The sequence below is a fragment of the Bombina bombina genome, chromosome 11, assembly GCF_027579735.1.
Source record: "Bombina bombina isolate aBomBom1 chromosome 11, aBomBom1.pri, whole genome shotgun sequence".
Classification (NCBI taxonomy): Eukaryota; Metazoa; Chordata; class Amphibia; order Anura; family Bombinatoridae; genus Bombina; species Bombina bombina.
Window position 1 is genome coordinate 125,896,898 of NC_069509.1, and position 23,882 is coordinate 125,920,779.

At 36.4% G+C, this 23,882-nt stretch overlaps 1 protein-coding gene across 1 annotated transcript in view; it reads right to left on the minus strand.

Annotated features, from left to right (window-relative positions):
• Positions 1-11,169: 11,169 nt before the first annotated feature.
• The window catches only part of LOC128641860 (cytochrome P450 2W1), a 109,155-nt gene continuing 96,442 nt past the window's right edge, over positions 11,170-23,882 (minus strand). Inside the window, exons 7-9 of the mRNA XM_053694422.1 lie at positions 21,665-21,849; positions 18,985-19,126; positions 11,170-13,030 (exon numbers count right to left, since the gene is read on the minus strand). Of these exons, the coding sequence (XP_053550397.1) occupies positions 12,840-13,030; positions 18,985-19,126; positions 21,665-21,849 (518 nt within the window). The 3' untranslated portion in view covers positions 11,170-12,839. The remainder of the gene's footprint in view (positions 13,031-18,984; positions 19,127-21,664; positions 21,850-23,882) is intronic.

Sequence of the window (23,882 nt, forward strand, 5' to 3'; positions counted from 1 at the left end):
AGGGAAGTGGTGCAGGAAGAAAGGATATGGTTTTGTTATCCATCATAGCCCTGTTTGGAATGATAGTAGCTTGTATAAGAGGGATGGTTGTTACCTGGGTATTAAAGGGACATGAGTTTTGATTAAAGAATTTAAAGACTTTATTAGTGGCAATTTAAACTAGAGAAGGAGGACAACATTTAACATAGCACAAGCATTCCTGCTCACTTACGGAGTTGTGCGTTAGGGTAAAAAAGCAGCGTTAAGAGTTCCTAACGCTGCTTTTTTACCCCGCTGCTATTACGAGTCTTGAAGGTTTAGGGTCACCGCACACTTTTTTGGCCTTACCGCAAAACGACTTACGTAAACTTCGTAAAGTCTTTTTTCTATGGGACTTCCATAGCGCCGGTATTACGAGTCTGTCCTGGGAGGCCAAAAAGTGAGTGGTACACCCTACCCCGTCAAGAGTCCTAACGCATTTTAAAGTCAGTAGTTAAGAGTTTTACACTACAACACTGTAGCATAAAACTCATAACTAAAGTGCTAAAAAGTACACTAACACCCATAAACTACCTATTAACCCCTAAACCGAGGCCCTCCCACATCGCAAACACTATAATAAAAATTTTAACCCCTAATCTGCCGCCCCCAATGTCGCCCAACCTACCTACACTTATTAGCCTCTAATCTGCCGCCCAACGTCGCTGCCACTATAATAAACATATTAACCCCTAAACCACCGCACTCCCGCCTTGCAAACATTAGTTAAATATTATTAACCCCTAATCTGCCGTCCCTAACATCGCCGCCACCTACATTTATTAACCCCTAATCTGCCGCCCCCAATGTTGCCACCCCTATATTAAAGTTATTAACCCCTAAATCTAAGTCTAACCCTAACACCCCCTAACTTAAATATAATTTAAATAAATCTAACTAAAAATTCCTATCATTAACTACATTATTCCTATTTAAAACTAAATACTTACCTATAAAATAAACCCTAAGCTAGCTATAATATAACTAATAGTTACATTGTATCTAGCTTAGGATTTATTTTTAATTTACAGGCAAGTTTGTATTTATTTTAACTAGGTACAATAGTTATTAAATAGTTATTAACTATTTAATAACTACCTAGCTAAAATAAATACAAAAGTACCTGTAAAATAAAACCTAACCTAAGTTACACTAACACCTAACACTACACTACAATTAAATAAATTAACAACAATTAAATAAATTAAATTAGCTAAAGTACAAAAAAAACAAACACTAAATTACAGAAAATAATAAACAAATTACAAGATATTTAAACTAATTACACCTAATCTAATAGCCCTTTCAAAATAAAAAAAGCCCCCCCAAAATAAAAAAAACCCTAGCCTAAACTAAACTACCAATAGCCTTTAAAAGGGCCTTTTGCAGGGCATTGCCCCAAAGTAATAAGCTCTTTTACCTGAAAAAAAATAAATAATACAAATAACCCCCCAACAGTAAAACCCACCACCCACACAACCAACCCCCCAAATAAAATACTATCTAAAAAAACCTAAGCTCCCCATTGCTCTGAAAAGGATGGGCATTGCCCTTAAAAGGGCAGTTAGCTCTTTTGCAGGCCCAAAGTCCCTAAGGTAAAAATAAAACTTACCCAATACACCCTTAAAAAAACCTAACACTAACCCCACTAATAATTTTATCAATTACTCATACCATGTTCATATGGGACACACTAATAACTAAAAATCCACTACTTAATGAGAGATCCAGAGTCATATCCTTAGTAACACTCAATACTTCAATCACGGAACAAGTACAAAAAAAAAGTGCAAACAAAGGATTATATAGAATTGCAGACACCCTAATAGTAATGGTAGAAACAGAACAAAACTTATGGTATCATTATCTGCAGCTAAAATCCAGGGTACAAGAAATACTGGGATTTAAAGCACCGCCAGCAAACACAGTTTGAAATGCTTGTCTAAATTACCTATAAAGAGTTTAATATCAAATATATACATAATACTCAGTCACATGCATACAGATAATAAAACATCAGTTATGCTCAAATGGGAGAGAGAATTAGGCAAAACTTGGGATATAGAAGATTAGATGGAGAATCTCTACAGAGGCTCCTCTTTCACAGCGAACGCATCATTGAAAGAGAATTATTTGAAAGTAGCATAGTCGGTTGAATGGTACTATTATCCTACCAGATTTTGCAAAACAGATAAATCACAAGCTAGACTATGTTATAGAGGCTGTGGGAAAATAGGATCCTATAGATATGTGGTGGGATTGCCCCAAGGTCCAAGATATATGGACACAAATATCTAATTTATTAAGCTCAATTTTTTATAAGAATATTACACTCACCTCAGTGGCACTTCTTCATTTCCCAGTATCTGACATGCTACAGAGACAAATGGAATCCACAGCACCAATTAGGTAAAAGAAAATACCTTTATTTTCACATTACATGCGACGTTTCGGCCTTCACAGCCTTAATCATGCATCATGATGCATGATTAAGGCTGTGAAGGCCGAAACGTCGCATGTAATGTGAAAATAAAGGTATTTTCTTTTACCTAATTGGTGCTGTGGATTCCATTTGTCTATGTTGCTGTAAGGGTGGCAGTAACCCTTTCTCCACGGGCATCATACAGAACTAAAACCTGCTTTAAGGAACCAACAGGTGCTGTACTCATTTACTACTTTTGTGACATGCTACAGAAATACTCTAAATCAGTAAACATGATTTGTACTATTACTAGAATAGGTTTTGCAAGATAGTGGAAGAGGGAGCCGCCTTGCTTAAATTATATTCTAAAGCAGATTGAGTATCACTACCATATGACTAGTATCACTGCTACTTTATTATATATATATATATATATATATATATATATATATATATATATATATATATATATATATATATATATATATATATATATATATATATATATATATATATATATATATATAGGGGCACTGAACGCATTTTTTTTCTTTCATGATTCAGATAGGGCATGCAATTTTAAGCAACTTTCTTATTTACTCCTATTATCAAATTTTCTTCATTCTCTTGGTATCTTTATTTGAAAAGCAAGAATGTAAGTTTAGATGCCGGCCCATTTTTGGTGCACAACCTGGGTTGTTCTTGCTGATTGGTGGATTAATTTAACCGACCAATAAACCAGTGCTATCCAGGGTCTGAACCAAAAAAATAGCTTAGATGCCTTTTTTTTAAAAATAAACACTGAGATTACGAGTTTTGCGGTAACAGGGGTGCGTTGCTAACGAGCATTTTTTTTAACACTCCCTTAAGACAACGCTGGTATTACGTTTTTTTTTAAACCCGGCGTTAGCCGCAAAATGGTGAGTGTAGAGCAAAATTTAGCTTCACATCTCACCTCAATACCAGCGTTGCTTACGGTAGCGGTAAGCTGGCTAAACATGCTCATGCACGATTTCCCCATAGGAAACAATGGGGCTGAGCCGGCTGAAAAAAAAACTTTTTTTCATCAGCCAATAGGATTTTACCTACCTTAATTCCGATTGGCTGATAGAATCCTATCAGCCAATCGGAATTCAAGGGACGCCATCTTGGATGACGTCATTTAAAGGAACCTTCATTCTTCACTTGGACTTTGTTTGAAGAGGATGCTCCGTGTCGGCTGGATTGAAGATGGACCTGCTCCGCTCCGGATGAATGAAGATAGAAGATGCCGCCTGGATGAAGCCTTCTGCCCGTCTGGAGGTCCTCTTCTGCCCGGATCGGATGAAGACTTCTGCCCCTCTGGAGGTCCACTTTTGCCCGGCTGGGTGAAGACGTCTCAAGGTAGGGTGATCTTCAAGGGGGTAGTGTTAGGTTTTATTAAGGGGGGATTGAGTGGGTTTTAGAGTAGGGTTGGGTGTGTGGGTGGTGGGTTTTAATGTTGGGGGGGTATTGTATTTTTTTTACAGGTAAAAGGCCCTTTTAAGGGCTATTTGTAATTTAGTATAGGGTAGGGATTTTTATTATTTTGGGGGGCTTTTTTATTTTATTAGGGGGATTAGAGTAGGTGTAATTAGAAACATAGAAACATAGATATTGACGGCAGATAAGAGCCATAGGCCCAGCAAGTCTGCCCGACCTTACCTAACAGTATAAACTTATCTAGTTCGTAGGATAGCCTTATGCTTGTCCCATGCATTTTTAAAGTCCCCCACAGTGTTTGTTGCTACTACCTCTTGAGGAAGTTTATTCCATAAATCAATCACTCTTTCTGTAAAGAAGTGCTTCCTCAAATTACTCCTGAATCTACTACCCTTTAGCTTGAGCTCATGACCCCTTGTTCTTGAATTTTCCATTTTATGTAAAATACCCACAGCCTCAGTTTTACTAAACCATTTAATGTACTTGAAAGTTGCTATCATATCACCTCTTTCCCTTCTCTCCTCTAAGCTATACATATTTAGGTCATTGAGCCTATCCTGGTAAGTTTTATTTTTTAGACCATGTACCATTTTGGTAGCCCTCCTTTGCACAGATTCAAGTTTGTTAATATCCTTCTGAAGATATGGCCTCCAGAACTGCACACAATACTCAATTAGTTTAAAAAATTGTAATTATTTTTTATTTTCTGTAATTTAGTGTTTGTTGTTTTTCGTACTTTAGTTTATTTAATTTAATTGTAGGTAGTTTAGGTAATTTATTTAATGATAGTGTAGTGTTAGGTGTTAGTGTAACATAGGTTAGGTTTTAATTTACAGGTAAATTTGTACTTATTTCAGCTAGGTAGTTATTAAATAGTTAATAACTTTTGTACCTAGTTAAAATAAATGCAAAGTTGCCTGTAAAATAAAAATAAACCCAGAGATAGCTACAATGTAACTATTAGTTATATTATAGCTATCTTATGGTTTATTTTACAGGTAAGTATTTAGTTTTAAATAGGAATAATTTATTTAATTCTAGTAATTTTATTTAGATTATTTTAAATTATATTTAAGTTAGGGGGGGTTAGGGTTAGACTTAGGTTTAGGGGTTAATACATTTAATATAGTAGCGGCGACGTTGGGGGTGGCAGATTAGGGGTTAATAAATGTAGGTAGGTGTCGGCGATGTTAGGGATGGCAGATTAGGGGTTAATAAAATGTAACTAGTGTTTGCCAGGCGGGAGTGCGGCGGTTTAGGGATCAATATATTTATATATTTATTACAGTGGCGGCGATGTCCGGTCGGCAGATTAGGGGTTAAATACTTTATTTAAGTGTTTCCGATGGGGGGGGGGGCTCGGTTTAGGGGTTAATAGGTAGTTTATGGGTGTTAGTGTACTTTTTATCACTTTAGTTAAGAGTTTTATGTTACAGCGTTAGCCCATAAATCTCTTAACTACTGACTTTTAAATGCGGTACCAGTCTTGACAGGAGAGGGTCTACCGCTCACTTCTTCCAAGACTCGTAAAACCGGCGTTAGGCAAATCCCATTGAAAAGATAAGATACGCAATTTAGGTAAGTGGATTTGCGGTAAGCTCGAGTCGCGGAAGAAAAGTGAGCGGTAGACCCTCTCCTGCCAGACTCGTAATACCAGCGGGCGTTAAAAAGCAGCGTTGGGACCTCTCAACGTTGCTTTTTAAGGCTAACGCAAGACTTGTAATCTAGCCAAAAGATAGCAAGAGAACAAAGAAAAATTGATAATAGGAGTAAATTAGAACGTTAAAATTGCATGCTCTATCTGAATCATGAAATAAAAAATTTGGGTTCAGTGTCCCTTTAAATTCCAAAGACCAATTTCTGGATCAATGTGAACCATAATGGTATAATGTATTATGAAGCTAGACAGCAAACACGTGATCAAACTTCTGAGACAAATGCGTAAAGAGTTATAGCCTATCCCAGATTGTTTTGCGCCTAGATTACGAGTTTTGCGTTAGAGGCTGTGCGGTGCTAACGAGCAGTTTATGCTCACCGCTCACAGACAGCGCTGGTATTATGGGTTTTTACAAACCCGGCGTTAGCTGCAAAAACGTGAGCGTAGAGCAAAATTTAGCTCCACATTTCCCCATAGAAATCAACGGGGGAGAGCCGGCTGAAAATAAACCTAACACCTGCAAAAAAGCAGTGTAAAGCTCCTAACGCAGCCCCATTGATTCCTATGGGGAAACAGAAGTTATGTCTACACCCTAACATGAACCCCGAGTCTAAACACCCCTAATCTTACACTTATTAACCCCTAATCTGCCGCCCCCGACATCGCTGACACCTACATTATATTATTAACCCCTAATCTGCTGCTCCGGACACCGCCGCCACCTACATTATACTTATGAACCCCTAATCTTCTGCCCCCAACATCGCAGACACCTATATTATATTTATTAACCCCTAATCTGCCTTCCCCAATGTCGCCGCAACCTACCTACACTTCTTAACCCCTAATCTGCCGCCACTATAATAAAGTTATTAACCCCTAAACCTAAGTCTAACCGTAACCCTAACACCCCCTAACTTAAAGGGACAGTCTACTCAAAATTAAACTTTCATGATTCAGATTGGGCATGCAATTTTAAACAACTTTCCAATTTACTTTTATTATCTAATTTGCTCAATTCTTTAGATATCCTTTGTTGAAGAAATAGCAATGCACATGTGTGAGCCAATCACACAAGGCCTCTATGTGCAGCAACCAATCAGCAGCTACTGATGCTATCTAGATATACTTTTCAGCAAGTGATATCAAGAGAATGAAGCAAATGAGATAATAGAAGTAAATCAGAAAGTTGTTTAAAATGACACGCTCTTTCTAAATCATGAAAGAAAAAAATTGGGTTTCATGTCCCTTTAAATATAATTTAAAATAAATCTAAATAAAATTACTACAATTAACTAAATTATTCCTATTTAAAACTAAATACTTACCAATAAAATAAACCCTAAGCTAGCTACAATATAACTAATAGTTACATTGTAGCTAGTTTAGGATTTATTTTTATTTTACAGGCAACTTTGTATTTATTTTAACTAGGTAGAATAGCTATTAAATAGTTAATAACTATTTAATAACTACCTAGTTAAAATAAAGACAAATTTACCTGTAAAATAAAACCTAACCTAAGTTACAATTACACCTAACACTACACTATAATTAAATTAATTACCTAAATTAAATACAATTAATTACAATTAAATAAAATTATCTAAAGTACGAACCCCCCCCCACTAAATTACAGAAAATAATAAAGGAATTACAAGATTTTTAAACTGTGTGGGTGGTGGGTTTTAATGTTGGGGGGGTATTTGTACTTTTTTTTTTACAGGTAAAAGAGCTGATTACTTTGGGACAATGACCCGCCAAAGGCCCTTTTAAGGACTATTTGTAATTTAGTGTAGGGTAGGGTTTTTATTTTGGGGGGCTTTTTTTATTTTGTTAGGGGGATTAGAGTAGGTGTAATTAGTTTAAAAATCTTGTAATTTCTTTATTATTTTCTGTAATTTAGTGTTTGTTTTTTTAGTACTTAAGATTATTTTATTTAATTGTAATTAATTGTATTTAATTTAGGTAATTAATTTAATTATAGTGTAGTGTTAGGTGTAATTTTAACTTAGGTTAGGTTTTATTTTACATGTAAATTTGTATTTATTTTAGCTAGGTAGTTATTAAATAGTTAATAACTATTTAATAACTATTCTACCTAGTTAAAATAAATACAAAGTTGCCTGTAAAATAAAAATAAACCCCAAGCTAGCTACAATGTAACTATTAGTTATATTGTAGCTACCTTATGGTTTATTTTATAGGTAAGTAGTTTTAAATAGGAATAATTTAGTTAATTGTAATAATTTTATTTAGATTTATTTAAATTATATTTAAGTTAGGGGGTGTTAGGGTTAGGGTTAGACTTAGGTTTAGGGGTTAATAACTTTATTATAGTGGCGGCGACATTGGGGGCAGCAGATTAGGGGTTAATAAATGTAGGTAGGTGGCGCCGATGTTAGGGACGGCAGATTAGGGGTTAATAATATTTAACTAGTGTTTGCGATGCAGGAGTGCGGCGGTTTAGGGGTTAATATGTTTATTATAGTGGCGGCGATGTCCGGTTCAGCATATTAGGGGTTAATTTTTTTTTTTTAGTGTTTGCGATGTGGGGGGGCCTCGGTTTAGGGTTAATTGGTAGTTTATGGGTGTTAGTGTACTTTTTAGCACTTTAGTTAAGAGTTTTATGCTACGGCTTTGTAGTGTAAAACTCTTAACTACTGACTTACCAGTTGTTTGACAGGAGAGGGTCTACCGCTCACTTTTTGGCAGACTCGTAATACCGGCGCTATGCAAGTCCCATTGAAAATATAGGATACGCAATTGACGTAAGTGGATTTGCGGTATTTCCGAGTCTGGACAAAAAAAGTGAGCGGAACACCTGTACCTGCAAGACTCGTAATACCAGCGGGCATTAAAAAGCAGTGTTAGGAGCTCTTAACGCTGCTTTTTAAGGCTAACGCACAACTCGTAATCTAGGCCATAGTTTCTAACATCACTACTTCTAATAAAATTTATTATAAATCTTGATAATATGTAAGCAATCCTAACAGGTTAATACAAAACACAGGAAGATTTGGCATTTGTTAAAAGCAATCTTTATTTTATTTTATTTGTAAATCACATATGTTGTAACACCAAAAAGACAATGTATGGTAATATTTTGTTTGTATTAAAATTTTGTAAAAACAATAAAAAATATTTAAAAAAAGAATAAGCAAAACATACAAGATCAGGAAAACAATTTACACATGACTTCTTGCAGACCTTCATGAAAAAAAAAGTTAAACAAGCCAGTTCATTAAATATTAAAGGGATATTACACTGCTGGGCACATTTACAATAACATGGTTAATATACACAATGCTGTTGTTTTTTTACTGTGCCTACAGCGCATTATTGAAATATAACATAAAATATTTTTAAAAGGTAAATAAATGAATAAATTTAATAAACATTCAGTAAAATATATAGATATATTCTATGGATAATTTAGAATATTTTACAGTATGTTTAGTATTTTTGAATAATTTATATATGCATTTTTCAATATTTAATATGTAATATTTCAGTAACGTGCCTAACCCGTCCGCGTTTAAGATGTAAAATGATCAAAGCTAAGAGCAAAATGCTCTTCACATAGAAAATAATGTACTTTTTATTATGAAATATATATTTCTATATATATATATATCTGATACTATTCATGTAAAATAATTATCTAACTATATGAATAGATATGCGGGTATATGTATATACACATATATATAGAAATATGTATTTAAAGGGATACTAAACCCAAATTTTTTTCTTTCATGATTCAGATAGAGCATTACATTTTTTTACATCAATTTTTCTTCGTTCTCTTGCTATCTTTATTTAAAAAGTAGGAATGTAAATCTTAGCAGCCAGCCCCTTTTAGATTCATTATCATTGATAGCGCTTGCTTAATGGTGGCTAACATTTAGCCACCAATAAGCAAGCATAACCCAGGTTCTCAACCAAAAAATGGTCCGACTCCTATGCATCACATTCCTGCTTTTTAAATAAAGATAGCAAGAGTACAAAGACAAGTTGATAATAGGAGTAAATTCGAAAGTTGCTTAAAATTGCATGCTCTGAGGCCCATTTATCAAACTCCGAAAGGAGCTTGAGGGCCCGTGCGTCTAAAGACCGCTGCTCCATAACCCTGTCTGCCTGCTCTGAGCAGGCGGACAGACATTGCCACAATTCAACCTGATCGAGTACGATCGGGTTGATTGACACCCCCTGCTGGCGGACGATTGGCCGCGAATCTGCGGGGGGCGGCATTGCACAAGAGCTGCTGGTGCAATGCTGAATACGGAGAGCCTGATCCGCAACTGTAGGATCAGGTCAGACACACATCTGTACACACATATAAACATATACATATTTAGTACATTGTATATGTATGCATCTCTGTTAAAGCCCTTTGAAGCCATTTTTTTCTAACACTAGAAATCTCATATCTTTGACTCTTATAACTTTTTAATGAAAATATTTTTGAATATTTTTTGGATTTTTTAATTCAAGCATAACAGTTAACCAGAGCTCTAAAGTTGTGATAACCTGACGTGCGTTAAATTCAATTGCGCTCGAACGAACGAGTTTACTTTCAACTTGTAATACTCGTGCTACTTACGACGTGCGCAAAGAGCCTCGATAAATCCATATCGCTTGCGCAGATCAGTTAGTGCGCCACTCATTATCTGGCCCATAATAAATAGCAGAAGTGTTACATTTTTGCAGGTTTTATTTGCACAATTTAAAAGTTCAATTACAAATATAAGCTCCAAAATGGCGCCCAGTGTGAAGATGCAGAGCTTCACTAACTGATAATTGTAAGGGGAGGAAAAAACATTGGCATTTGGAGTAGTAACCATTCTATTGTAGTTGTATTCAGCAGTTTAATGTCCCTTTAAATGGGGCATGCTACTTAGAATATATTACCATTTATCTTTGATGCAACTGTGAGAAAGAAGACATACCTGTGTTTTTCTTTATTTAAAACTAAGATCAGCTTTAATCTGAAAACATAAAACAAACAGCCAATCAGCTTCGTTGGTGGTATTTTGCCATAATCTCATGATATTTCACTATGATCTCATGAGATCTCATAGAAAACTTACTTAAATGCCAGGTTCATGCTGCCTTATAAGTCCTAGAACAAGCATTCTGATTGGTTATTTTTAGTTCCTCTACAGTGGGTTGTGGCTACTGATGTAAAATATCTTCCTTTTTTTTACAGAGAGATGTTAAAGGGACACTAAACCAATTTTTTTTTTCTTTCATGATTCAGATAGAGCATGCAATTTTAAGCAACTTTCTAATTTACTCCTCTTAACAATTTTTCTTCATTCTCTTGCTTTCTTTAATTGAAAAAGAAGGTATCTAAGCTAAGGAGCCAGCCATTTTGTGGTTCAGAACAATGGACAGCACTTGTTTATTGGTGCTGTCCAATCAGCAAGGACAACCCAGAATGTGAACCAAAAATGGGCCGGCTTCTAAACTTACATTCTTGCTTTTCAAATAAAGATAGCAAGAGAATGAAGAAACATTGATAATAGGAGTAAATTAGAAAGTTGCTTAAAATTGCATGCTCTATCTGAATCATGAAAGATAAAATTTGGGTTTAGTATCCCTTTAACAGCTCACACCACTCTCAAATATATTTTTATCTTTACAGGTTTATGAAAACACTGTTCATGTGACAGGTTCCCTTTGGCTTTTATAGAGGGCTGCAAAGTATTGCAGTCAACAGATACAGCACTGATATTTTCCAGGCATGAGTCCAAAGATACTTTAACAGCACTTATCTAATTTTTAAATGTGTTCTTTATGTGGCTATCACGTGATACCAGTTCCACTTTGGATGTCACAAGATTATTTTTACCTTAAAAGACCTGATAACTGGAAACCCTGCCACTTCTGCCATAAGATCTCTTGTAACTGTATGTAGCTGGCAATAGACATATTGTATACACTTATAAGTAATGCAGCACTGCACATCATTTGCACTGAAGACAAAACAAACTTCAAACTATCCCAAAAACCTTCCCAAATGTATTGTATTAAATAATCAGCTAACTCAGCTGTGCAGCAGGTGTATCTGTTACTTTCTTCTGGATGCTTACTCTGCCAGCCCCATCATCGCCCACCCAATATCCAGACAACCTTTGCCATAGCTAAATCCTTTGCTGCAACCAGGAGCAAGCGCTGTGTTCAGGCGACAAATTTATACCCTCCCCTTTTAGGTGTACTGTCATTTGGTACGGCCAATCAGTGAGCATAGCATCATGTGCAGGCTTCGGTTTACAGTAGGTGTGTGCAGGTGGGGAATGGCCGGTTCTGCATACTTAGCTCTCATTAGCTGGCAACTTTTGTTAAGTTTGTGCCATTAGCGTAAGTCAAGCGACATCAAAGTCTGTTTATCGATGCTGCAGTCTAGAGTCTAGGGAACAGTGCTTGCAAGCCAGTAAACTCGGTGTTGCGACCCGGTAATGGGTCACCAACCATGCTTTGAAGAACCCTGATTTAGCATATAGGTAACACGTCCATTTAATAACAATTCATGGCTAAATGAGTAAACAAAGAAAATATCTTGTTTATTAACATATAAACTGAGCATGTCCAATAACTAAAATGTAGAATATGAAAAGTCCAAAGATTCTGCTAAATTTGCTCAAAAATTGTAGTCGGAATTTCTGATTGAGTGGAATACTGTTGTCAAATTATTCATGTGACCTTACAGTCCCTAATTATATGTGGTGTTACTGAGCCACAAATACTTTGTAAAGCTTGTTTTAGAAGGCATTAATGCAATTTTTTTTAACATACTTGAATGGGTAGAATTTAAAGGCCCTATAAAAAGTCACATGATGCACTTTGCACCGTAATTCTGATACACTGGAATGGCCCCTTATTTGTATTCCAGCACAGCACTCCTGTCCAGGCTGCGGCCTATACTGAGAGTGCTGCACTCTAGGCCAGGTTGTGTTTATCCTTGTATATGAGCACAGCACTCTTGTCCAGGCTGCGGCCTATACTGAGAGTGCTGCACTCTAGGCCAGGTTGTGTTTATCCTTGTATATGAGCACAGCACTCTTGTCCAGGCTGCGGCCTATACTGAGAGTGCTGTACTCTAGGCCAGGTTGTGTTTATCCTTGTATATGAGCACAGCACTCTTGTCCAGGCTGCGGCCTATACTGAGAGTGCTGCACTCTAGGCCAGGTTGTGTTTATCCTTGTATATGAGCACAGCACTCTTGTCCAGGCTGCGGCCTATACTGAGAGTGCTGCACTCTAGGCCAGGTTGTGTTTATCCTTGTATCTGAGCACAGCACTCTTGTCCAGGCTGTGGTCTTAGCGTGAAGCAGGGATCAGCTGTGAGGATGAGGTCACACTCCTTTGTGCCCGGAGGAGGGACAAATATAAATTTTTGAAGTAAACCTGTGAAAAATATATATAGCTCCATCCTTGCCAGACTTTCTCCAACGCAAAGTCTCCGCCCTTAGGGGAAAAAGATGTAAAAAACAGTTATTACACATTTAACCATATACAGTAGCTATGTATGCTTGATACTGATGTACAAATAAGGTTTAATAGTAAGACCTTTGGCCTCTCCTTGGTATATGATTTAGCCTCAGCGCTGTAACTACAGGGGTCTCAGAGGTCTCAACTAAGACTGAGCCAACCATCTAGGGGACCCATGTAGCACGAAAAACAGTAGTGGCGTTGCTACAGGGTGGCGTTAGCCTGAGCTTTACCTCCATCATGTTTGCTGCAAACCTTTCTTACAATGTGTATGGATTTGCCTTTATAGTAACAGCATTTGCAAGATGTTGCAGTGTTGTACAGAAAAACTTTATTTGTACCAGGAGGCTGTGCAAGTGCATATTCTGTGGTGTAAACTAACTAGATGGTAAAGATGGAGAAAGGAAGTGATAGAAAAGCTTCTCATTTGCTCCTTTGTGGCTGCAGCTCAGACTATGTGATCGAAAACAACCAAAAAGGGCACTACAGAAATGGGGGGCATTTATCGATGTGCAGCGGACATGATTCGCTATATCGGATCATGTATGCTCACACCATCATAAATAGGCCCCTATGTATGCAATTTTAAGCAACTTTCTAATTTACTCCTGTTATGAATTTTTCTTTGTTCTCTTGGTATCTTTATTTGAAAAAGAAGGAATGTATACGTTTATGAGCTGGCCCATTTTTGGTTCAGCACCCTGGGTAGTGCTTGCTGATTGGTGGCTACATTTAGCCACCAATCAGCAAGCGCTACCCAGGTGCTGAAAAAAGCCCCCTAACCTATTAACCCCTACACTGCCACAACTCACTAATGCAAACTACCCCTACACTACTTAACTACCTAACACCTAACCCCCACCTCTAATCTAAAACCCCCTAAATTGCAAAAAATAACAAACACTAATTTTACAGGAAATAAATAAAAAAAATGACAGGAAATAAAAAAACACTACAAAAAATAAAAATAAACCCACAGTTATACCTATTAAAACTTACCCCCCCCCCCAAATAAAAAACAAACCTATACTAACACTAAACCTTAGAAGGGCTTTTTGTAGGGCATTGCACTAAAGTGATACCGCACCTTTTTCCTTGAAAAAACACAAACCAACCTACAATACATGTAACTCGCCCTAAAAAAATAGGCTATCTAAATAAAAAAATACTGTAAGGATTGCCCTGAAATGGGCATTTGGCTGACCATTGCGGTATAGAGGTTAATAGGTTAGGAAGTTTATTGTGGTGGGCTATTGGCGAATTAGGGGTTAATAGGTTAGGAAGTTTATTGCGGTGGGCTATTGACAGTTTAGGGGTTAAGTAGTGTAGGTTTAGTTTGTGGTGGTGGGTTAAGTTGATTTAGGGGTACATAGGTATATTTATTAAGCTCTTTGCTATATATTTAACCCCTTAATGACAGAGGACTTACCAGGTACGTCATAGGAAAAACTTCCCTTAATGACAGTTGACGTACCTGGTACGTCCTCTGTTGTCTGAAGTGCTGGAAGCGATCCTGATCGCTTCCAGCTGCTTACAAGGGATTGTAGTGATGCCTCAATATTGAGGCATCACTGCAATCCCCCATTTAACATACCGATGCAGAAAGGGCCACTCTGTGGCCCCATCTGCATTGGCTAAGGATGTAAACAAAGTCGTTGGTGGGTGGGAGCAGCTTTTGGCACTATGTACCTTATTTGTGTTATTCCCCAATCGGACTCACATTGTTGACAGTTTGTGCTGGGATCGCATTTGCGGCCGGGGGGGGCGGGTGCGCGCGCATGCGCGCGCACGCAAAATATGCTTGCAACTTCCAAAAAAAAAGCATCAATGTAGATGCAGGGGATCTCCTTTCTTTAGTAAGGGATCTGGGAGGGGGAGTAATGTATATTATTTAGAGGGGCCAGCTACACTACAGAAAATAAATACTGCATATAAAAAAAGTAAAAAAAAAATATTTTGGGGGGCAAATTGGGTACTGGCAGACAGCTGCCAGTACCCAAGATGGCGGCAAATAGATAGAGGGGGAGGGTTAGAGAGATGTATGGGGGGATCAGGGAGGTTGTGGGGTAAGGGGGGATCCATCACTGCAGACTGTATGAAAAAATAAAATTAAAAAATTAAAAATATTTTTATTTCAGTACTGGCAGACTTTCTGCCAGTACTTAAGATGGCGGTGACAATTGTGAGGTGGGGGAGGGAAGAGAGCTGTTTGAGAGGGGTCAGGAGGTGGGATGTGTCAGGTGGGAGGCTGATCTCTACACTAAAGCTAAAAATTATCCCTACAAGCTACCTAATTAACCCCTTAACTGCTGGGCATATTACAAGTGTGGTGCGCAGCAGTATTTAACGGCCTTATTATTAACAAAAAGCAACACCAAAGCCATATATGTCTGCTATTTCTGAACAAAGGGGATCCCAGAGAAGCATTTACAACCATTTTTGCCATAATTGCACAAGCTGTTTGTAAATAATTTCAGTGAGAAACCTAAAATTGTGAAAAATTTTAGTTTTTTTTTAATTTGATCGTATTTGGCGGTGAAATGGTGGCATGAAATATACCAAAATGGGCCTAGATCAATGCTTTGGGATGTCTTCTAAATATAAATATATGCATGTCAAGGTATATTTTGGGATTCCTGAAAGATATCAGTGTTCCAATTTAACTAGCGCTAATTTTGAAAAAAAGTGGTTTGGAAATAGCAAAGTGCTACTTGTATTTATGGCCCTATAACTTGCAAAAAAAGCAAAGAACATGTAAACATTGGGTATTTCTAAACTCGGGACAAATTTAGAAACTATTTAGAATGGGTGTATTTTGGTGGTTGTAGATGTGTAACAGATTTTGGGGGTCAAAGTTTGAAAAAGTGTGTTTTTTTCAATTGTTTCCTCATATTTTATATTTTTCTTTATAGTAAATTATAAGATATGATGAAAATAATGGTATCTTTAGAAAGTCCATTTAATGGCGAGAAAAACGGTATATAATATGTGTGGGTACAGTAAATGAGTAAGAGGAAAATTACAGCTAAACACAAACACTGCAGAAATGTAAAAATAGCCATTGTCATTAAGTGTAAGAAAATTGAAAAATGGTCCGGTCATTAAGGGGTTAAAAGGAAGCCTTTACTTTACATCGCCAATGTTGGTGCAGATGCTGCTTGGAATATTTCATCAGCATCGGTACACATTTCAATGTATAGTAAAATTCTGATTTACAATGCTGCCTTTAACGAGTAATGTTGGGACTTTTGAATAGTTTGACGGCATTCTCGACATCGTAATGGATCCCTTTTGAATATATCTCCACCTTGCAGCACTTTCGATCATCTAGGCTTTTCAAAGATTCTCCAGCTTGGAGAGAAATTTTAGTTCAGACTTCACAAAGGCAAAACTCACTACATTTCCAAAAGAAAATGGCAGAACTCCCAAGCACTGCGAGATCTCTATCATTTATGTATGTGAAGCAGAGACAAGCCCAGTGGAATTTAGCACAATGTAGTGTATCATGTCCGCTGCATACGCTGTCGGCATTTATCATTGCACCAGCAGTTCTTATGAAATGCTGCTGCAATACCGCCCCCCTGCAGATTTGCGGCCAATCGGCCTCTAGCAGGGGGTGTCAATCAACCTGATCGTATACGATCGGGTTGATTTCTGTCCGCCGCCTCAGAGCAGGCGGACAGGTTATGGAGCAGCGGTCTTTAGACTGCTTCTTCCTAACTTCTGTTTCCGGCAAGCCTCCGTATGGAGCTTGATAAATTGACCCCTTGATATCAGCCCAGTTACCTTCTCTCTCCCATGTGGAATTTTGTATCCCAGAGAGCTTTGTTACTTTCTATAGAAGGCATCTCTCATCACTATGAGATGTCTAGGTTCCTCCCCTTTTCTTAAAAAAATCAGTGAGTTCTGCCCCTGTGAAGTTGGCACAATAATCTATTTCCAAATTAGAGAATGTTTGATTATCTGGCCCATAGAAACTAATGACACTCTCTGGGAAAATGAAGAAATGCAAAGCCTAATCTAATTTGTAAAAGATACAGATAAAATTACAAAGTATGAGTCTAAGTTGTTAAAGTTACACAGAAACTGTGAAAGCATTTTAAGTACACTGCTGTATACAAAATAAAATACTAAATAGAAAGTACAAAGTTTAAAACAGAAAACACAAAATGTAAATGTAGCAGAACTGTCATATCATACAGTGCTATATTGTACTGGGCTTGTCTCTCCTTCACTTACAAAAAGCAGGGAACGCTCCTTGGAGAAGTGAAGCAAAATTGGCCTTTTGAATATTTCACTAGGGATCTCGCAGTGCTGGAGGATCATTTTAGAATATCTCACCTGAGCAGAGAGGTTTTGAATATCAGGGCATTAAAGTGATAGTAAACACCAAAAATGTTAGTGTTTAAAAAGATAGATAATCCCTTTATTTACCATTCCCCTGTTTTTCACAACCAACACTGATATAGAAATATACTTTTTACCTCTGTAATTACCTGCCTCCTATAGACTGCCTCCTTATCTCAGATCTTTTGACAGACTTGCATTTCAGGCAATTAATGCTGACTCTTAAGTAACTCCACATGCATGAGATATGAGGCAGCCTTCAAAATTAGCATATGAGCCTACCTAGGTTTAGCTTTCAATACCAAGAAAAGAAAGCAAATTTAATGATAAAAGTACATTTGAAAGTTGTTTAAAATTACATGCCCTATCTGAATCATGAAAGTTTAAATTTAACTTTCCTATCCCTTTAAACAGTTACTCATCCTCTTTATTCACTTTTACTTGCTACCCTTTCCTCTCTGGTTTTCCTTTCCTCAATACCTCTCTTTTAAAGGGACATCTAAATTAAACTTTCCAATTCACTTCCATTATCTAAATGTGCATAGTGCATGCATTTAGTGATTGGCTGATGGCTGTCACATGATGTATATAGGAAGGAAAATGTAACTAACTTTGACATTTGTCGGAAAAAATCTACTACTCATTTCAAATTCAAACTAAGCGCAATTGCATTGTCTCTTTATTATGTACTGTATTTATGTATTGTGATATTCTACTATGTTAGTGGTCCTTTAAGTAATCTAGTGCAGTGCATTTTTTCATTTGTCAAGCCGTTTTTCTACAATCAATAAAAACCTAGATGAAATACAATAAAAGTAACCCCCCTAACTGTGCTATTTCCATTCTTCTCAAGCTAATTATCATCTATGCTAATGAGTGCAACAGTTACTATCAGAGTCTAGAAGGGGCATTTTAATTACTGTTGATCCATTCATTATTTCCCTGTGAATGTATGTATTCTATTTAAATCTTATAACATTAGGTTAAAGGGACAGTAAACTCAAAATGTAATTTATAATAAAAGATTAATTAGGCATAATAATTATTTACTTTGCCTGTTGTTCCTGTAATTTAACTTTGAAAAGTGTGAGGTTTCCATGCCCCTCAGAGACGCTGGTGGTCGTTCTGTGAAATGCAGAACAATCACCTTCCTACATTCTGTAGAGTGATTGGTTAAAAGGTGCAGGAGCCTGTTTTTATAACTCTTTCTAATTTGTCCCAGTAAAGAAAGTATATGATAAACAAGATTAAAAATGCTTTACAAGATTAAAAATCAACGCATATTTTGTAATAAAACAACAGGTTTTTAAAAGATTTAATCTGTTGCAAAGCAGTATATTATTTCTAACGCTTAAAAATGACTTTACTGTCCCTTTAAATAAACATACAGTGGGAGTCGGACTGAATGAGATCTCTGTTATTGTCCTCTAACTCATATTCAGTATACGGTGGTAGCTTGACCATCTCATTAGAAAAAGTTTCTTCCTTTAAACTGAATTCAAAAACTACCTCAACAGAATATTAATTCAGACGTCCTTGAGTTAGAAAATGACATTCATCTGTCCCAGCACCAAACCTATTACCTATGGAGAATGGTACAAATGCTTCGTTCTTCACAAACTTTCCTTCTGCATCAAGGAAGTGATTCGGATTGAACTCGAAGGGTGTCTCCCAATGGGATTTGTCGTACAGCACTGACGCCAGTAAAGGGATCACAGTAGTACCCTAAACAAATGGAAGGATAATTCAAATTAAGTTGATAAACAAGGTCAAAGATTACACAAAGAAAGAGGATTATTTTTACTCCAGTCTCCAAAAAATAAAGACAAAATATTGAGTAACACTTAAAATATGTTGGTGCTTCATAAGTAAAGTAAAACAATATATTTAAACACTATTTATACTTGTTGACATACAATTATAGAATGGATGATTACTCTCCATTGTCAAGGGTCACAAACAGTCCAAAATATGATTTGCTGTCTGCATGTGTCTTAACAGGCAATATAGTGTAAAACTGTCCTCAGTCTATCTATCATCTATGTCTGTCCTATCTATCTACAGTGCCCTCCAATAATATTGGCACCCTTTGTAAATATGAGCAAAGAAGGCTGTGAAAAATGTTTTTTATTGTTTAACCTTTTGATCTTTTGTTAAAAAAATACAAAGAATACTGTGCTCTCATGGATATCAAACAATTGCAAACACAAGACAGGTTTATAAAAAAAAATAATTATTTGTTAAATGTGTGGCACCCTCTTAGTCAATACTTTGTGCTGCCTCTCTTTGCCAAGATAACAGCTCTGAGTCTTCTCCCATAATGCCTAATGAGGTTGGAGAATACATGGCAAGGGATCTTAGACCGTTCCTCCATACATAAACTCTCAAGATCCTTTACATTTTCTATGGGGTTCAAGTCAGGGGACTGGAATGGCCATTACATGACCTTGATTTTGTGGTCAGTAAACCATTTCTTTTTTGATTTTGATTTATGTTTTGGATCATTGTCCTGCTGGAAGATCCAACCATGGCCCATTTTAAGCTTTCTGGCAGAGGCAGTCAGGTGTTCATTTAATATCTGTTGATATTTGATAAAGTTCATGATGCCATGTATCCTAACAAAATGTCCAGGTCTTCTGGCAGAAAAACAAGTTATGCACTAAACCAGGTGCGTAAATAACTCAAAAAAATTAGCGGTATCACACTCTCCATAGCGCTGACATTACAAGTCACTGAAAAACCTTCTTTTGTTGTGCGATAAGTTCCATGCCGCGCAAAATCCAAGGTCTGACTTGACGTGCTTGTGCACGTTTTCCCCTATAGACATCAATTGAGAGAAAATGTTAGAAAAACTAACACCTGCGATCGCGGAATTGCGATCTCCATAACGCAATCCCCATTGATGTCTATGGGCAAAAGAAAGTTATGTAAAAACCTAACACCCTAACATTAACCCCTAATCTGCCGACATCGCCATCACTAAGTAAAGGTATTAACCGCTAAACCCCCAGCCCCCCACATCGCTACTATTAAAATAAACCTCTTAACCCCTAAACCTCCATCCCCACAACGCAATAAACCTAATTAAACTATTAACCGCTAAACCGCCATCCCCCCACAATGCAAATAACTAATTTAATTACTAAGCCCCCTAATCTAACACAACCTAAATTAACCCCAATTACATCAAATACAAAAAATATTAAGTTAAAATTAAAAACAAAAATCCTAACATTACTTAAAAAAATAAGATTAAATTAAAATAAATAAATCTAAAATTACAAAAAATAAAAAAGTCTAAAATTACAGAAAAAATAAACCAAATTATCAAAAATAAAAAAATTAAACCTAATCTAATACCCCTATAAAAATAAAAAATCCCCCCCAAAATAAAAACACCCCTAATCTAACACTAAGCTACTAATAGCCTTAAAATGGCCTTTTTGTAGGGCATTGCTCTAAATTAAACAGCCCTTTTACATAAAAAATACAAATTAACCCCTAACAGTAAACCCCCCAACCCAACAAACCCCCCAAAATAAAAAAAAAATAACACTAAAAAAAACCTAAGCTACCCATTGCCCCTAAAGGGGCATTTGTATGGGCATTGCCCTTAAAAGGGCCATCAGCTCTTTTGCATCCCATTAAAATAAAAAATCCCCAATCTAAAAAAAAAAAAAGCCTATAGGGCATATTTATCAAGCTCCGTACGGAGCTTGATGCCCCATGTTTCCCGCGGGCCTTCAGACTTCCTGGAAACAGAAGTTATGAAGCAGACGTATAAAGACCGCTGCTCCATAACCTGTCCTACTGCTCTGAGGCGACGGACAGAAATCAACCCGATCGAATACGATCGGGTTGATTGACATCCCCTGCTAGCGGCAATATCGGATCATGTCCGCTCGCACATTAATAAATAGGCCCCTAAGTATAACCCCGAAATAGGTACTCACCATTCCTGAAGTCCGGCGGTGAAGGTCTTCTTCCAGTCGGCGACATCTTCATCCAGCGCGGGGACCTCTGCTATCTTCATCCAGGGGCGAAGGGGGCACAGAGCGGCCGTGGAAGAGGACCGGCGCATGCGGAGCCATCCAGCGTGGAGGATCCTCTTCATGTGCTCCGCTCACTGAAGCTTGAATGCAAGGTACCCGTTTTATATTTGGGGTACCTTGCATTCCTATTGGCTGAAAAATTATATTTACATATGCAATGTGTGTAGTTTGTTTTAAATATTTTTACAATATAGTTTGAATAATCACACACCTTAGGAATATAGTAGTCCTTAAAATGGGTGTCTGCTGATGTTGCATGTGGTATATGTGGAAGAAGATTTGCGAATCTCTGGACTTCGTGTATTACTGCCTGTGTGAAGGGCATTGAATTCCTGTCTTCAAACGTAGGGAGACGACCAGATGGCAAAACATTTTGGATCTCTGTTCGAACTTTTTCTGTAAATAAATAAAATTCATTTATTTTCTGAAATACGCAATCCTACTTTTTTATTTTGTTTACTATGTTGTAATAAAACATTACATACACTTTGAAAAGTGTTTTTTGCATCTCTTCTGATGAGTATTCATTTTTTTGCACCAATGACCATAACTTACAAACATATGGCTAGATTATGAGTAGATTGCAAATTTACGCTCCTCTGAGTGCTTTATCTGCGCTCAACTTTTTTTTACCATTGCGCGCCCAATTACGTATGTATTGCAGGTCGCAAGTGAAACTTTTCTGCTCTTGCAGTCGCATCCTTGTGCAAAAGAACAGACTTCCCTAAGTTGCGAACGCAGGATCGTATTCCCCCATAGACTTTAATGGAACCTTGTTTAGAACAAAAAAAATAGCTGCCAGCTTGCGCAAGCACAGGATTGCAATGACATATATGAATATATTTCTGTACTAATATATGTCTGTATTTATATGTGTATATATGTCTGTAAATACATATACACACATATAAATACATATATATACATACATACATAGACACACAAATAAATACATATATAAATACATATATACACATATAAATACATATATACATATATAAATACATACACATATACATACATTAGCGCTGCAGGATCTGTTGGCGTTCTACAAATAACCGATAATAATATATACATATATAAATACATATACACACATATAAATACATATATATACATACATACATAGACACACAAATAAATACATATATAAATACATATATACACATATAAATACATATATACATATATAAATACATACACATATACATACATTAGCGCTGCAGGATCTGTTGGCGTTCTACAAATAACCGATAATAATATATACATATATAAATACATATACACACATATAAATACATATATATACATACATACATAGACACACAAATAAATACATATATAAATACATATATACACATATAAATACATATATACATATATAAATACATACACATATACATACATTAGCGCTGCAGGATCTGTTGGCGTTCTACAAATAAACCGATAATAATATATACATATATAAATACATATACACACATATAAATACATATATATACATACATACATAGACACACAAATAAATACATATATAAATACATATATACACATATAAATACATATATACATATATAAATACATACACATATACATACATTAGCGCTGCAGGATCTGTTGGCGTTCTACAAATAACCGATAATAATATATACATATATAAATACATATACACACATATAAATATATATATGTATGTAAAGAAATACATATCTTTAAAAAGTGTTACTTGCATCTCTTCTGACGATTATTCATTTTTTTGCACCAATGACTATAAGTTACGAACATAGGGCTAAATTACGAGTAGAGCGCACATTTGTGCTTCCCTGTGTGTTTTAGCTACACTTTACTCACGATACAGGTCGCAAGTAAAACTTTTGTGCTCTAGCGGTCACATATGGATCATTATGTAAAAGCACTTTTGGCCCATCTCATATCTTTGAGCCCTTATAATATTTTATTGCAATTTTTTTAAACATAATTTTTATTAGATAGTGTTATTATGAGTGTAACTGTACTTTTAAATGTATTTTTTTTGTTTTGTGTTAACAGTTAACCACAGCTCTGAAATCGCAGTAATCATTCTAGCAGAAAACGCGATTATGCGCACACGTTCACTTTTACCTTCAACTTGTAATACCGGCTGGAATTTAACTTGCGCACAGCCATAAACAGCCATAAAAACAAGATATCGCTCACGTGCAAACAGAGTGCCCCTCGTAATCTAGTCTATAGGGGGCAGGTAAGTTCAGACTGGTTAGACATGATCACTCCTACATTTATTTTTTTGTCATAGACTCTGCAAGAATAAACGTGTACAATATTCAAGGACACGTACAACCTTGAGAACATTTTTTTCTGAATTATCCATCTCTGTTTTGCTTTCCCATCCACATCTGTTTTAATAACCCATAATATTTTATATGGATTTT